Source organism: Taudactylus pleione, unplaced genomic scaffold, assembly GCF_031769625.1.
Source record: "Taudactylus pleione unplaced genomic scaffold, aTauple2 ptg000374l, whole genome shotgun sequence".
NCBI lineage: Eukaryota > Metazoa > Chordata > Amphibia > Anura > Myobatrachidae > Taudactylus > Taudactylus pleione.
This window is the reverse complement of record NW_028284775.1, coordinates 1,649,674-1,665,145: the sequence shown is the minus strand read 5'-3', so window position 1 is coordinate 1,665,145 and position 15,472 is coordinate 1,649,674. Positions and strand designations below refer to the sequence as shown.

Here is a 15,472-nt window from a genome sequence, read left to right as displayed (position 1 = left end):
AGCCAGGGGAGCCCTTTCACCGGGCCCCCCAGCCGCAGCATCAGCCCTGACCGCTAGTCAGCCCAGGCCGGGGATCCCTGGAGAGCTGGGGACCCCCCCAATAAAGGGGTCACCCTCTCCAGGGCACCCCAGGCCCAGGCTGATAGCCCGGGGCTATCCCCGCCACCCCTGGTGGCGGTGGGTGGCGGGTTGATTGTGTGGTGTGGTGTAAATAAAGAATATCAAACATTGTCTTTACAAGTAGAACTGCAAGTCCCAGCAAGCCTGCCCCGCATGCTGGTACTTGGAGAACCACAAGTACCAGCATGCAGGGCATTAAGGGCCCACTAGTACCTGTAGTTCACCTGTAAAAAAATGTTTAAAAAAAACACAGGACACACACACCGTGACAGTATAAGTTTATTAAACATACATACACACACACACACACACACACATGTACACATACTCACCTATGTAACCCTGTAGCATCGGTCCACTTGTCCGGTAAAGTATCCATAGGGGACCTGTGAAAAAAAACATACTCACCATCTCCTATGCGAGGTTCTGTCCTCTTCGTTCCAAAGTAGGCATCCCCGGACTTGGCAAAAAAAAAAAAACGAAAACGCGATCCACGAACTTAGTACCGTTCTATAGAACGGTACTTCCCGAATGAGAGCTTAGCGGCGGGGTATCACCATGGAAACCCCGCTGCTAAGCGTTCATTGGCTGAGAGAGGCCATCTCCCGTCTCTCTCAGCCAATGAACGGCTCCCTCCATTGTAGTCAATGCTGGGAGCCGCAAGGTTATTAAAGTTTACCCTGCGGTTCCCACCATTGACTACAATGGAGGGAGCCGTTCATTGGCTGAGAGACGGGAGATGACCTCTCTCAGCCAATGAACGCTTAGCAGCGGGGTTTCCATGGTGATACCCCGCCGCTAAGCTCTCATTCGGGAAGTACCGTTCTATAGAACGGTACTAAGTTCGTGGATCGCGTTTTCGTTTTTTTTTTTTTGCCAAGTCCGGGGATGCCTACTTTGGAACGAAGAGGACAGAACCTCGCATAGGAGATGGTGAGTATGTTTTTTTTCACAGGTCCCCTAGGGATACTTTACCGGACAAGTGGACCGATGCTACAGGTTACATAGGTGAGTATGTGTACATGTGTGTGTGTGTATGTATGTTTAATAAACTTATACTGTCACGGTGTGTGTGTCCTGTGTTTTTTTAAACATTTTTTTTACAGGTGAACTACAGGTACTAGTGGGCCCTTAATGCCCTGCATGCTGGTACTTGTGGTTCTCCAAGTACCAGCATGCGGGGCAGGCTAGCTGGGACTTGCAGTTCTACTTGTAAAGACAATGTTTGATATTCTTTATTTACACCACACCACACAATCAACCCGCCACCCACCGCCACCAGGGGTGGCGGGGATAGCCCCGGGCTATCAGCCTGGGCCTGGGGTGCCCTGGAGAGGGTGACCCCTTTATTGGGGGGGTCCCCAGCTCTCCAGGGATCCCCGGCCTGGGCTGACTAGCGGTCAGGGTTGATGCTGCGGCTGGGGGGCCCGGTGAAAGGGCTCCCCTGGCTGTGGCATCAGCCCCCCGCTAGAAAAAGTCCAGTGCTGGTTCTGGAACATACAGGGGAACCCTACTCATTTTTTGTCCCCTATATTTCCAGAACCAGGACCGGATCAGAGCCCAGAGCTGGTTGCGCAGAATACAGGGGACCCCTACGTCGTTTGTCCCCCGTATTTTGGCAACCAGCGCTGGTTCTGACTAGCCCGGTGCTGGTTGTGCTTAAGTACAGGGGACCCCTACGTCGTTTGTCCCCTGTATTTAAGCACACCCAGCACTGGGTTACTAATGCCCGGGGCTGGTTGCTCTTTTTTGGGGGGGTGCACGCCATTTTTTTCTTTTTTTACACAGGTTTTTTTTTTTTTTTTTTACCACAGCAGCACAGACGGGTCTCACGGACCTGTCATTGCTCTGTGCCAATCACACAGATGCATGTAGCACGGATCTCCCGGGTTCGTGCTACATGCAAATGGGCACCATAACGCTGATTGGCTTCCTGTCTGCCACTGCAGTGCCACTCCTAGATGGGCCACGTGTTTGTGCCGCCCCCTTGTGTCGCTTAGCATAGTCATCCAGCTTCCTCAGTACAACCTTTTGGCCTAAAAACAATATTGTGAGGTGTGAGGTGTTCAGAATAGAGTGGAAATGAGTGGAAATTAATGTTATTGGGGTTATTAATAGCGTAGGAACAAAAAAAGGCCCATTTATGTGATTTTAGCGGGTTTTTTTTATTTTTTAAGAAAAAATCCAGATCCAAAACACAAAACCCAGAACCCAAAACACGGAAGGGTGGTTTTGGCAAAACCAATCCAGATCCAAAACACGAAGAAAGATCCAGATCCAAAACCAAAACACAAAACACGAAAAGTGTCCGGTGCACACCCCTAGTCATTATACATATTCTGTTTTATTGAATGTCATACAATTTAACACTCTTATCCAGTGCTGATATTCCATTTTTTGCAGTTTAGTTCTGAAAACAGCATAAAACTGTTACTCATTAAAAAATATTTAATATTTCTATTTTTTATTAAACCACCAATTAAAAATTCAAAAGTTCTCAAATGGTTATACTGAATATTGGTAAATTGCGAGAATAATGGAGGTGCATCCAATATGGTGCATGACATGAGAGGCGGTTTAGTGCCAGGTCACCTCCAGGTCACCTCCAATCCACTAGTGATGTCAGTGGGGCCGGCTTCAGACGGTAGGCGTTCCCATGGGAACGCCTCCGTCTGGCAGGCACGCCCCCGGCACGCCCACCAAAGGGGGCGTGCTGTCAATTAACATCGACAGCACGCCCCCTTTGGTGCGAGACCCGGAGCGATGGAAAGCCCGTCGCTCCACGGGTCTCGCGCATGCGCACGACGGAGCTCCCTCCGTCGTGCGCATGCGCAGTGGGGACCATCGACCCGCTTGCGAGCGTACTGCTGCTCTCGAGCGGGTCTGAATGACCCCCTTAGTAGCAACTGTGTTGGATGATTTACAGATGGGCCAACATTAGCTGTAGCTTTACAGAGTGATCCAATGATCTGGCATACTGGATGCTTTTAGGTATAGATCATCTACATGTCAGTGGTATCTCTTTCGTGACCCACATTTCCAGCACTGGGTTGCAATATATATATTTATGTGTACTGATGGGTCAAACTTAACTTAAAGAAATGGTAAATTGCGCACAAAAAAGGGAGCATTTAGGGCTAAATCGATTTAAAATCAATGAAAAATGATCAAAGCAAATCAATATCGATGTTTTGGTTCTGGGACTAAATCACACATCTACTAATACTTAAAAAACTATATCAAACATTGTCCCTCATTCAGAGCCGGACGCTCTGAGCAGAGCGCACGCTCTGAATGAGGGCCGTCCTCCATAATTATGGAGCGTCCTCCTGGACGCTCGTATAGCTGTGGGTCACCACCCACAGCCTATACGAGCGTGCAGGTTGATGGCCGCGATGGTTTTGACCATCGCGACCATCGCCACTGCGAGCCGTAGCCTGTGGTTGAGTTTCTCAACCGCAAGGCCCGGAGTGATTTTGGCTCTATCAGAGCCAAAATCACTCCCACTGACATCACTAGTGATGTCAGTGGGCCGGCTTCTGACGGTAGGCGTTCCCTTGGGAACGCCCCCGTCTGGGAGGCACGCCCCCGGCACGCCCACCAAAGGGGGCGTGCTGTCAATCAACATCGACAGCACGCCCCCTTTGATCAGACACAACGAGCGAAGGAAAGTCCTTCGCTCGTCGCGTCTGGCGCATGCGCACGACGGAGCTCCCTCCGTCGTGCGCATGCGCAGTGCACACCATCGACCCACTTGCGAGCGGACAGCCGCTTGCGAGTGGGTCTGAATCAGGCCCATTGTCTGTTAGTAAATGTGTGATTTAGCCCCAGAAACAAAACATCAATGTTGATCGATTTTGATCGATTCTAATTCATTTTAAATTGATAAAAGTCGACTTTTAGTAAATATTCCTCTTACACAGTAGTTGGGAAGCAACTTGCCATGACATAATTAAAAAATGTTGTGCAAAACAGAGCTGCACAGCAGTAGGGTAGCTAGGTGTTTGAAGGCCACATAGCAAAAGTTAAAAGTGGATATAACACATGTAATATGTATATAACACATGTAACTTTGACAAGGAAGATGGGCGCCCTCAGCTCTGGGCTCCATAGCAGCTGCACCCTTTGCACCTATGGTAGTTATGCCCATGCTGCCCAGTTTTCGTTTGCTACATGCCAAAGCAGCTGGTATTTTCTCTACATGCTAACATATAATTGCATTTGCACACTTTGCATTGCAATATGATTTGTTCCAGGAGCAAATTGCTCCTTTTTTGCTCCTTATTTTTTATTTGCTCCTAACTTGGAATCAGGCCCGCAGTGTGCATGTAAATATGGTGCCTCTGAGTGGACCTGAAGCGCAGTCCATTCTCTGTGAGTAGAACCAAGCTGTACCATGTGACTGAATGTAACTTGAATTTGCACGGCATACACATGCTAAGAATATAAAGGGAAAGATAAGCCATGTGCTATAAAATGACCAATAACTTTCTACACCTCGTAGTATAAAAAGAGCTTGTTCTTTGGAACAGATGTATCCAATACACAGAAGTGGGTTTAGCAACTCTCTAGCAGAATGGGTAAGGTGGCCAGCGGTTGAGGTCCCAGCTGTCAGAATCCCGACGCCGGTATCCCGACAAGGTTAGAATACTGACACTTGTCGGTAAGTATTCTAACCCTCCCCCTCTCCCTACCCTAACCCTCCCTCCCCAGTACCTGACTGTAACCTCCTCACCTAGTGCCTAAACCTAACCTCCCTCTCCCCGCACCCTAAACCCTACCCCCTCCCTTTAGTGCCTAACCCTAACCTAACCCCTAGTGCCTAACCATAAAGCCTAACGCTAAACCTCCACCCGACTCAACTACTTACCATCGGGATTCCGGTGACGGCATTCTGAGCACAAGAATCCCCGCGGTCGAGATATTGACCACATCCCCTCTCTAGCATAATGCCAGTTGTACAATATTCTGACCCTATGTCATCTACAATCACAAATTCAAAATTCAGGCGCATAAATAAACCAGCAATAATGTACAGATATAAAACTCACTAAAATCATCTGTGTGAGATTGGAAGCAGCTCCCAAATAAGAGCACTGGGCTAAGAAACAAAGCTGATATATAATAACATGTATTAAGCAGAGCGTTTAAAAACACATAGGGGCATATTCAATTGGACGCGAGGTAAAAAACCTTGCACCCCTCGCGCCCAATTTTGGTATGCACACTCCCGATACCCGTGGTATCCAATGTTAAAAAAGTGGTTGCGGTGTAATATTTTAAAAAAAATTGCACTTACCTGACCGGGGGTCTCTGGCGGTCTCAACGGCTCCTGGTGGCCTCCCCTCTATCTTCTTACTGAAGAGGGGGCTGCTGGGAGTCCCGGGGGCATCTGTGATGCTCCAGGGGCTGGTGGGAGATGTAGTTCTCCCAGCACCCATTCCGGGGGGCCACACATACATTGGGGAGGATACATATACACTGGGGGTCACACACACAGTCATGCACACACTCACTCACTCATACACACTTACAAACACTCACACACACTGACATACTCACCCTGCTGCAGAAGAGCTGGCTCCCGACGCTGGATGCAGAAAAAGATGCAGAGGACAGTGCTGCAGAAGGTAAGTAATTAAGGACTAATTAAGGTAATTGGAAACTTCCAATTGCTTAATTAGTCTTAAGGGGTGGTACCGCCGGGGACCCAGAGCAAGTTCCACTGATTTTTCCTTAAATTAATGATTTAAGGAAAAATCTCACTTGCTTTGGAGGTGTGTGAAAAAAAACCTCCCGGATCTCAAAAAAAAAACTAACAAGCACCTAATTGAATAGTAAAAATCCTGCACCTACAGGAAATACCTCGCAGGTGCGGTATTTTTGCGAATCTTGCACCCAATGGAATATGCCCCATAGTATATATTATAATAGTTCATGACATATACAAATATATTCAGTGCCAGATTAAGGTCCTCATGGGCCTGGAGCTGAAATTTATGAAGGGCCTATTGTGTTCTGCCGCAAGGGGTGTGCCTACTGATATGGTGGTGTGACCAGTGATGTGGGGGTGTGACCACTGATGTGGGGGTGTGGTCTGTGCCATGGGGAGTGGCTAGCATTACGGAGGTCATAGCTACCCACCTACATTCAACCATCTCAATCTCCCTCCCCTCTTTGCAGACACCAAGTGTTCTATATAAAAAAAACACAAACTATGGTTTCATTAATAAAATGTAACAATTTTTATTAATAAAGTTCTTTAATAGAAACATACTGTACCTGAAAATCATAAAGTGGTTTATGCCATCTGGGGATGATGTTAGCCAATGGGGGGGGTTAGCGTTAGGGTTAGGCAGTAGAGGGAGAGTTAGGCCCTAAGAGGGGAGTGTTACCGGGCCTCACACACAGAGTGATATAGCTGCCGGTCCAACAGTTTTGAACAATATTGCAGCTATATCATTCCATGTGTGGGCATATCGTCCACTGCTCACTCCCGTGGGGTCGTCCATCGCAGATCTGTCTGCTTGTTCGATTGATATGGGGGATCAACGAACGATCCCATGCAGCACTATGCGTGTGAGAGAGGGAGGTGCCGGCATATTGGGCGGTCGGCCATCGCATCGCAAGGTGCATATCGCACCGTCTATGGGGTCCTTTAGGTTTAGGCACCAGGGAGGGAGGGTTAGGGAGTTGGGAGGGTTAGGATACCTACTGATAGGTGTCAGTATCCTAACCCTGTCGGGATGCCGGCATCGGGATTTTGACCGCCGTGATCCCGAGCGTCGGTATCCTGTACCCAACCCTTTCAGACATCCAAAAATCAAACATGCTCTCTCTCTTTCAATTTATAATATATACACATATATTATATACAGTAGATACTTATTTATAAACATATATACATTATATATAGCTATGCATACATATATAGATATACATATAAATTATAGAAAAATATATATATATATAGATACATATACACACACATATACTACATATATGCACACACAGAGTATATATATATACAGTATATATGTTTATTATATACAGACATACACACACACAGTATATATATATACAGTCAGGTCCATAAATATTGGGACATTGACAGAATTTTCATATTTTGGCCACTATTCACCACCACAATGGCTTTGAAATGAAACAAACAAGATGTGCTTTAACTGCAGACTTTCAGATTTAAATTGAGGGTAATTACATCCAAATCAGGTGAGCGGTGTAGGAATTACAACGGTTTCTATATGTGCCTCCCACTTTTTAAGGGGCCAAAAGTAATCAGACAAACTAAACAATCCTAAATCTAACTTTCACTTTTTAATACTTTGTTGCAAATCCTTTGCAGGCAATTACAGCCTGAAGTGTGGAACGCATAGACATCACCAGACGCTGGGTTTCATCCCTGGTGATGCTCTGCCAGGCCTTTACTGCAAATGTCTTCAGTTTCTGCTTGTTCTTGGGACATTTTCCCTTCAGTTTTGTCTTCGTCAAGTGAAATGCATGCTCAATCGGATTCAGGTCAGGGGATTGACTTGGCCATTGCATAACATTCCACTTTTTAGCCTTAAAAAACATTTTGGTTGCTTTTGCAGTATGCTTCGGGTCATTGTCCATCTGCACTGTGAAGCGCCGTCCAATGAGTTCTGAAGCATTTGACTGAATATGAGCATATAATATTGCCCGAAACACTTCAGAATTCATTCTGCTGCTTTTGTCATCAGTCACATCATCAATAAATACAAGGGAACCAGTTCCATTGGCAGCCATACATGCCCACGCCATGACACTACCACCACCATACTTCACTGATGAGGTGGTATGTTTTGGATCATGAGCAGTTCCTTTCCTTCTCTTCTCTTCCCATCACTCTGGTACAAGTTGATCTTTGTCTCCTTTGTCCATAGGATGTTGTTCCAGAACTGTAATGGCTTTTTTAGATGTTGTTTGGCAAGCTCTAATCTGGTCTTCCTATTTTTGTGGCTCACCAATGGTTTGCATCTTGTGGTGAACCCTCTATATTCACTCTTGTGAAGTCTTCTCTTGATTGTTGACTTTGACACATATACATCTACCTCCTGGAGAGTGTTCTTGATTTGGCCAACTGTTGTGATGGGGTTTTTCTTCACCAGGGAAATAATTCTTCTGTCATCCACCACAGTTGTTTTCCGTGGTCTTCCGGGTCTTTTGGTGTTGCTGAGCTCTCCGGTGCGTTCTTTCTTTTTAAGAATGTTCCAAACAGTTGATTTGGCCACACCTAATGTTTTTGCTATCTCTCTGATGGGTTTGTTTTGATTTTTCAGCATAATGATGGCTTGCTTCACTGATAGTGACAGCTCTTTGGATCTCATATTGAGAATTGACAGCAACTGATTCCAAATGCAAATGTCACACCTAGAATCAACTCCAGACCTTTTACCTGCTTAATTGATAATGAAATAACGAGGGAATAGCCAACACCTGTCCATGAACTAGCTTTTGAGTTGATAGTCCCATTACTTTTGGCCCCTTAAAAAGTGGGAGGCACATATTGAAACTGTTGTAATTTCTACACCGTTCACCCAATTTGGATGTAATTACCCTCAAATTAAATCTGAAAGTCTGCAGTTAAAGCACATCTTGTTTGTTTCATTTCAAAGCCATTGTGGTGGTGAATAAAGGCCAAAATCTGAAAATTCTGTAATTGCCCCAATATTTATGGACCTGACTGTATATATGTGTATATATGATAAATATTAAACTATCATAAGTAACTCTGCATTATGCATACCATTTCTACTGTACTATACTATTAGCAGCAGCAGCAGCCAAGCCAGCAGGACTGGCAAACACCTAACCTCAGTCAGCTCTCGGAGGATCAGACACCCTGCTGCTGCCAGGATGACTTCATGGATCTGCTGCTGTGTCTGCTGAGGTGAGCCTATGCTGGGCAGCTAGTGGACATAGCCGGGCTCTTCAGGGCGCGGTGATGGCGGGCGGCATCTATGTGACGTCACACGCAGTGACGTCACGCGGTGCGGAGGCGGCGCAGAGTCACTGTGCGTCATGTATTAGCGGCGCTGGGAAGGCTAGTGAAGCCTAGCCTTCCACTGTGCAACCATCATGTTTCACCGGCCTATGCTGTGTTTGCGGCTTTTGAGCCGTGCGGCCAGGGGGGATGGGGGACACGTGGCCGTAAGAGGGGAGGAGCATTGGAAGGCTGCTGTAGAAGGAAAAAAAAATCCTGTCTACAGCAGCACACACAGCAGATGCTGCTGTGGGCCTATTCTGATAGTGTGCCTGGAGCTGTAGCTCCATCAACCCCATTGTTAATCCGACCCTGCATATATTATAAGAAGGTATGAAGGCCCTGATTCAGAGCCACTTGCTGCTGGCGGGCGCTCGCTCTGAATCTGGGCATTTTGTTTTTTGTTTTACTCCGGCCGCTCGCAAAGCTGTGGGTGACCACCCACCGCTTGTGCGATCGGGCTGGAGATGTTGCGATTATCGTGACCATCGGGCTTGCGACGAGACCCTGGGGTAGGGTCTAGCTGCCGCAAGCCCTAGTGGACTTCCTGCTCTAATAGAGCAGGAAGTCCACTATTGACATCACTAGTGATGTCAGTAAGCCCTCTTACAAACGCCTGAGTTTGTCCGGCCACCCCCCTACCTGCCCACAAAACGGGACGAGCTGTCAATCAACATCGACAGCCGCCCCGTCTTGTTGTGAGGCCCGCAGTGACTGAACTTCAGTCGCTCAGCGGGGCTCGCGCACACCGGACTTGGCGTGTGCGCAGTGGGCAACCACCAGGACGCTTGCGAGCGGCTCTGAATCGGGCCCAAAGTTCTAAAAACACAATGAAAAAGACAACTTCTCCATTTAAAACACATTAAATAATTGATATTTGCTAAGAGTCCAGCTCAGTTCATACAGTAGCATCAACACTAGTCACCGTTATCATTTAGCTGTTCTTAAGACACAGAAATAGATGTAATCAGTGTATTTAAAATTCAACATTCCCCATAATGGCTTGACAATATAAGACTCTTGAGGTAAGCGCTGATCACATTAACACCTCTTTTCTACCAAAAACCTAGGTCCTACCTAGGTTTTTGGACATGGTTCCAACCCAGGTCAGACCCCATTTACACTGAACCTTCGATCTGGGTTACTCCCAGGTCAGCCCTGTTTACACTGAACCTGGGTCTGCCCTGCTAAACCTGTGAGGTCATAAAAATTGGGAGGTTACTGCTCCACAACCACCAATCAGCTCATTTTAGGAATGACCCAGGTCGCATAACCCGGGTCGCGCCATTTACACTGCACCATTTTTCAGGGACCCTTTTACACTGAGCTGCGACCCGGGTAGACCCGGCAATAACCCAGGTTTTTGCAGCAGTGTAAAAGGGGTATCAGTGACCTCAGGATTGGACTATTATTGCTGATTTTTCTCTAGGTGATTAAAACCACCTGGACATTCAATCATTAAGAGTCTTATATTGCCAAGCCATTATGGGGAATGTTGAACTTTAAATACACTGGATTACATCTATTTCTGTGTCCTAAGTACAGCTAAATGATCATGGTGACTAGTCTGGATGCTATGAACTGAGCTGGACTATTAACAAATATCAATTATAGAATGTTATACCTTGATATAATATATGTGTATATGTCATGAACTATTAAAATATATACTATGTGTTTTTAAGCGCTCTCTTTAATACTTGTTATTATATATCATCTACTATTATATAATTTACTAGTCCACATTTTAACTAAAAATGTTTGGACCATACTGCCGGGATCGGTATGAAATACTGCCGGACCTATGTCCGACGCCGGAAGACCGGCTGCAGTGAAGATCCCGACAGAGGATTAAGGTAAGTAACACTAACCCTATCCCCCCCATAACCCTAACCCTCCCTTAGGGGTGCCTAACCCTTATCTCCCCCCTAGTGCCTAACCCTAACCTCCCCCGTAAGTGCCTAAACCTAACCCTCCCATTCCAGCATCCTAAACCTAACCCTCCCGGGGGTGCCTAACCCTAACCTCCCCCTGGGAGTGCCTAACCCTAACCCCCTCTTCCCCTAGCCTGACCCTTACCTTCCCAGGGGGGTGCCTAACCCTAAGTCCCCCCAGGGAGTTCCTAAACTAACCCTCCCACCCCGCAGCTGTCCGCACTCACCACCCGACTGAATTTGGTATGCCGGGCGACAGGCTCCCGGCATAGGGATAATGATAGGCGTCAAGATTTCAATGCCTATCATTTGTCCCCTGTCGGGATTGCACAGTTGGGAAGCTGGCAGTCAGTATTTCGACCGTCGGCTTCCTGACTGTATCCCATACTGCCATAAGAGCAGCATCTGTCAGCAAGAGGCAGCTCATATCTAGCAAATCTTACAAATAGGCATTAAGCTACAGTAGGTTGCTTATAATTGGTAATTAGTAAAATTGTGCTCTCTTAATCAGTGTCTTTTTGGAGCTTAATGTTTAATTCAATTTCCCGGCATTTCCTTTTAATGTTATTGTATCACAAAGGGAAACTTTGTTGATAACTTTAAAATCATGCATTTCCTAGCAATTGTTTTATCATTTCAAGAAGCCACATTCATAAAAATTATAAAAATGTTATAATGATATTTAAGTACAGCTTTTATTCACTAAGTTACATCTATGGTTCATGTATTCATTGATGTCCTAGATTTTCCCTGGAGCAGAGGGATGGCCTTTTCCAAAGTACTTAGGTTCCTGTGGACGACTATTTGTGAGCACAAGTACCCAGCCACTGACATCCTTCAATGCTTCTGCTCCTGACATAGCAGCAGATCTAGCATATCAGCTTGTCCAAATCATTCACTACTTGAGTAACAATGACTTTAATTATTTCTTTTATTTTACTCATATTGATGGTGGTACTTTTGGAACAGTTAGCGATGGTCGCTTGTTCATAAGAGATACTAGCAAGCTGGGCATTATCGACAAACAGCAAGGTAAGCACTCACTTGGGTTAATGATTATCTACCAATGTTTATGTTAATGCATGCAATAATATTATATCCATCCGGGTTTATCGTAGGTACACTGTATACAAAGACATGAAAAAGGTGTACTTCTATATAGTAACCATACAATTCCAAGATAAGGAGACAAATACCTGGCATAGGATAATACTTTCATATGTGGAGGATTGCAAAGTCATTACAATATTCAATAGGAACATACAATATAAGTATTAAAATACCAAATATACCAAACCTTGATCTTCATATAAGCTTTGATCCAATACCTTTTTATTTTGGATTATGTCTACTATTATGCCTAAACAGGGCTATACATATACAGTATACTGTATAGTATTTAGAAAAGAAGGCAATCAAAAGGGACTTTAAACCTTGATCTTCATATAAGCTTTGATCCAATACCTTTTTGTTTTGGATTATGTCTGCTATTATGCCTAAACAGGGCTATACATATATTATTATTATTATTATTATTTATATTATTATTATTATTATTATTATCAGTTATTTATATAGCATACACATATTCCACAGCGCTTTACAGAGAATATCTTACCATTCACATCAGTATAGTATAGTATTTAGAAAAGAAGGCAATCAAAAGGGACTTTAAAATAAAACTTATCTTATGGAAAATACATTTTGGGCCAGGACATTACATTATAGTTAATGAGAGGTTGAGGAACTGAGTTCCTGCTTGTTCCTGCTGAAAAATAGCCATGTATTTAAAATTGTTAAACTTTTGAGGTAAAGTACATTATTGTCTATGTATCATTATATGTTAATTTCCTACCTCTCATTAAACTGTTTTGTTTTTACATTTTTGTTCTCAGGAGAATCAAGCAAAGACAGGAGAACTGAAGAAATTGATATCTTCAGCTGCCTTTCTTCTGAGTGTCCACCTATATTTTCATCTTGCACTAATGTGACTGAGAGCCAGAACCTTATACTGGTGTGTAAGGATGTTTTGCCTTACCTGATATCAGGGAAATTTCCACATTCCACTCAACAGAAAATAGACAATTATCTGACCGGCTGCTCGGACAATCACCTTAGTGACCCGGAGGCACACAAAATAATGAATGAACTACTACAGATCTTAAATCCATGGAGAACATGTGATGCCCGATTTGCATACAGATATCCAGATTGCAAATATAATAACAGATATTAAACTTATACTTTTTTATAGCAAGAAAATAGTGGCTTGTCACAGCACCCGGTATGTACATGAGACAATACTTGCAGCACCTCTCTTTTCTTAAGTACCACCTCATCCCATGTCTCCATAGTAACTCTTACAGACCATGATCCTGAATCATTTATTATTAAAATGGACTTATGCCAGGTCACCTCAGCCTGCCCCTGCTCCTCCCTGTACCGCCTATTACTTATTCCTGCTATACTTATCAGTCTTCCTGCCCTCTCCTGATTATGTTATGTCTCTGTTACTGCAGTGAGAGCCTTTGGGGCAGAGCCAGATTAAGGGGGGGCCACAGGGGGGCAAGGAACCCTGCCCCCCCTTCAGGGGGCCCCCTGCCGGATGTGCTGCCTGTTTTTTTGTTAAATGGCCGTGGACTCCTGCGTATTGGTCCAGGAGCCTGTCAGTCATTCAGTCATGATGATCCAGTGGGGGGAGAAGGTTACAGCTGGGCACCCACACATTGGAGAGATGTGTTGCTGCTGCTGGGAGCAGGCATAGAGGCAGGACGCGCTGTGACCAATCAGCAGCGCTGTCCTGTACTGTAGGTCACTGTCATGCTGCAGCTCCACACAGTGGCAAACACAAGATTTCTAGAGAAGGGGTTTCAAAATGCTTGATTTTAGAGTGAGTGTGGCCAGTCCATGAAGAGGGCACAATTAGTACTTATCCAGCTTTAATATGCGTCATTCAATGTGTATTGTGTGTCATAATTCCAGCATATACAGGATCACAGAAAGTCATTAGATGCGGCAGTAGGGCCATCCTGCCTGAGCTGATTGTTTTTATTTTAGATGTGGGCACCATTCCAGAGCATTGGAGCATGTCCGGGAGTCTGGTGGAGTAGCAGAAAAATGTAGCATTGCCCTGGACATATATGTACATATTGGGCTCTATAGCAACATATCCCTAAAAGTGAATGTTTTCCAGATCTCCTAGTTGGTGCACAGGTTATTTATTACTGACTGATACATGTTAAAAGATCCACAGGTGGTGCTAATTATTTCATTTGTGATACTGAGAAGAACATGCAACACTAGTAACAATCTATTATATTACTATTTCTACAGTGGTCATGGTATGTGCTGGGGAGGGGGGTTTCCAGGCAGACGGAAAAGCCCCCTGCGTTTGCCTATGCCACACAACAGAGGAAGGAGAGGAGACAATAGCGTGTACTCTCTGGCCCTCCCCTCACCCTCTGTTCAGCACAGGATTCATCTGAGCAGCGTGAACTTAGCAACAGATGGCGCTCTGATGGGATATAAGAGAATAAGGTGCAGTAGTAAAAAGGGCAACTTTCCCTCTACAGCCTGGCCTGACATCAAACGTAGCTTAGCGTAGTGCAGAGCAAAGGGAGAAACAGGTGGGCATATTGGAAGAGAGAGTCTGCGAAGGTAGGAGGTAAGGGCTGCTACTGCTTGGAATGGATGAAAGAGATTTCAAGTCACTGCATGGTAAGAGAGGCAGAGAGACTGGAAGGGGGATCTTTCTTGATCTTAAACAGCTGCCACAGAAAAGACATACGGTCTCATTTATCAACAAGTTTTATTATTCACAACGAGTGATAAAGCTCCTTGCGTATGATAATGGTGCTTCAGCCAATCAGCTCCCAACTGTCATCTGTTTGAAAAATGACAGTTGGGAGCTGATTGGCTGGAGCATCATTTATCATATGCAACGATTTTTGTCACTCGTTGCATATAATAAAACACGTTGATAAATAGGCCCCTCAGAAAGAGGAACAATTGTTGAAGATTTTTGGAAGGTGCTTTAGTGGCCAAGACATCTGAATGTGGTAAGGAGCAGCAGTGTCTAAGGTGATGTCAGCAAGGAACTATGACATAAATATTTCATCAGCAAAGGGCAACACTGGGCAATGCTTTTTATAAATATTTATGAATAGAGCTCAGGCATCGGGCTACAGAACAGTGGAGGAAAATGATATTGTCATATGAATCATCCATCGCCATGTTCATGTCAAACAAATGATTGCACATATGACACCATCTAGGGCCTGATTATGGGTAAGGTAAGGTAATAGTGGCAATAAATGTCACCTATATTCCGCTCAAAGGTACAGTGGAGGTAGGACACCTAACGCATTTCTCGGCTGGTTATTACTAGCCATTTCCT

At 45.0% G+C, this 15,472-nt stretch overlaps 1 protein-coding gene across 4 annotated transcripts in view; it reads left to right on the top strand.

Moving 5' to 3' along the window:
* The window catches only part of DIPK2B (divergent protein kinase domain 2B), a 248,866-nt gene extending 235,357 nt beyond the window's left edge, over nucleotides 1–13,509 (top strand). For all 4 annotated transcript variants that reach the window (XM_088444943.1, XM_088444944.1, XM_088444942.1 and 1 more), the window contains 2 exons: nucleotides 11,820–12,108; nucleotides 12,972–13,509. In XM_088444943.1, the coding sequence (XP_088301069.1) occupies nucleotides 11,820–12,108; nucleotides 12,972–13,312 (630 nt within the window). In that variant the 3' untranslated portion in view covers nucleotides 13,313–13,509. The remainder of the gene's footprint in view (nucleotides 1–11,819; nucleotides 12,109–12,971) is intronic.
* The last annotated feature ends 1,963 nt before the right edge of the window (nucleotides 13,510–15,472 follow it).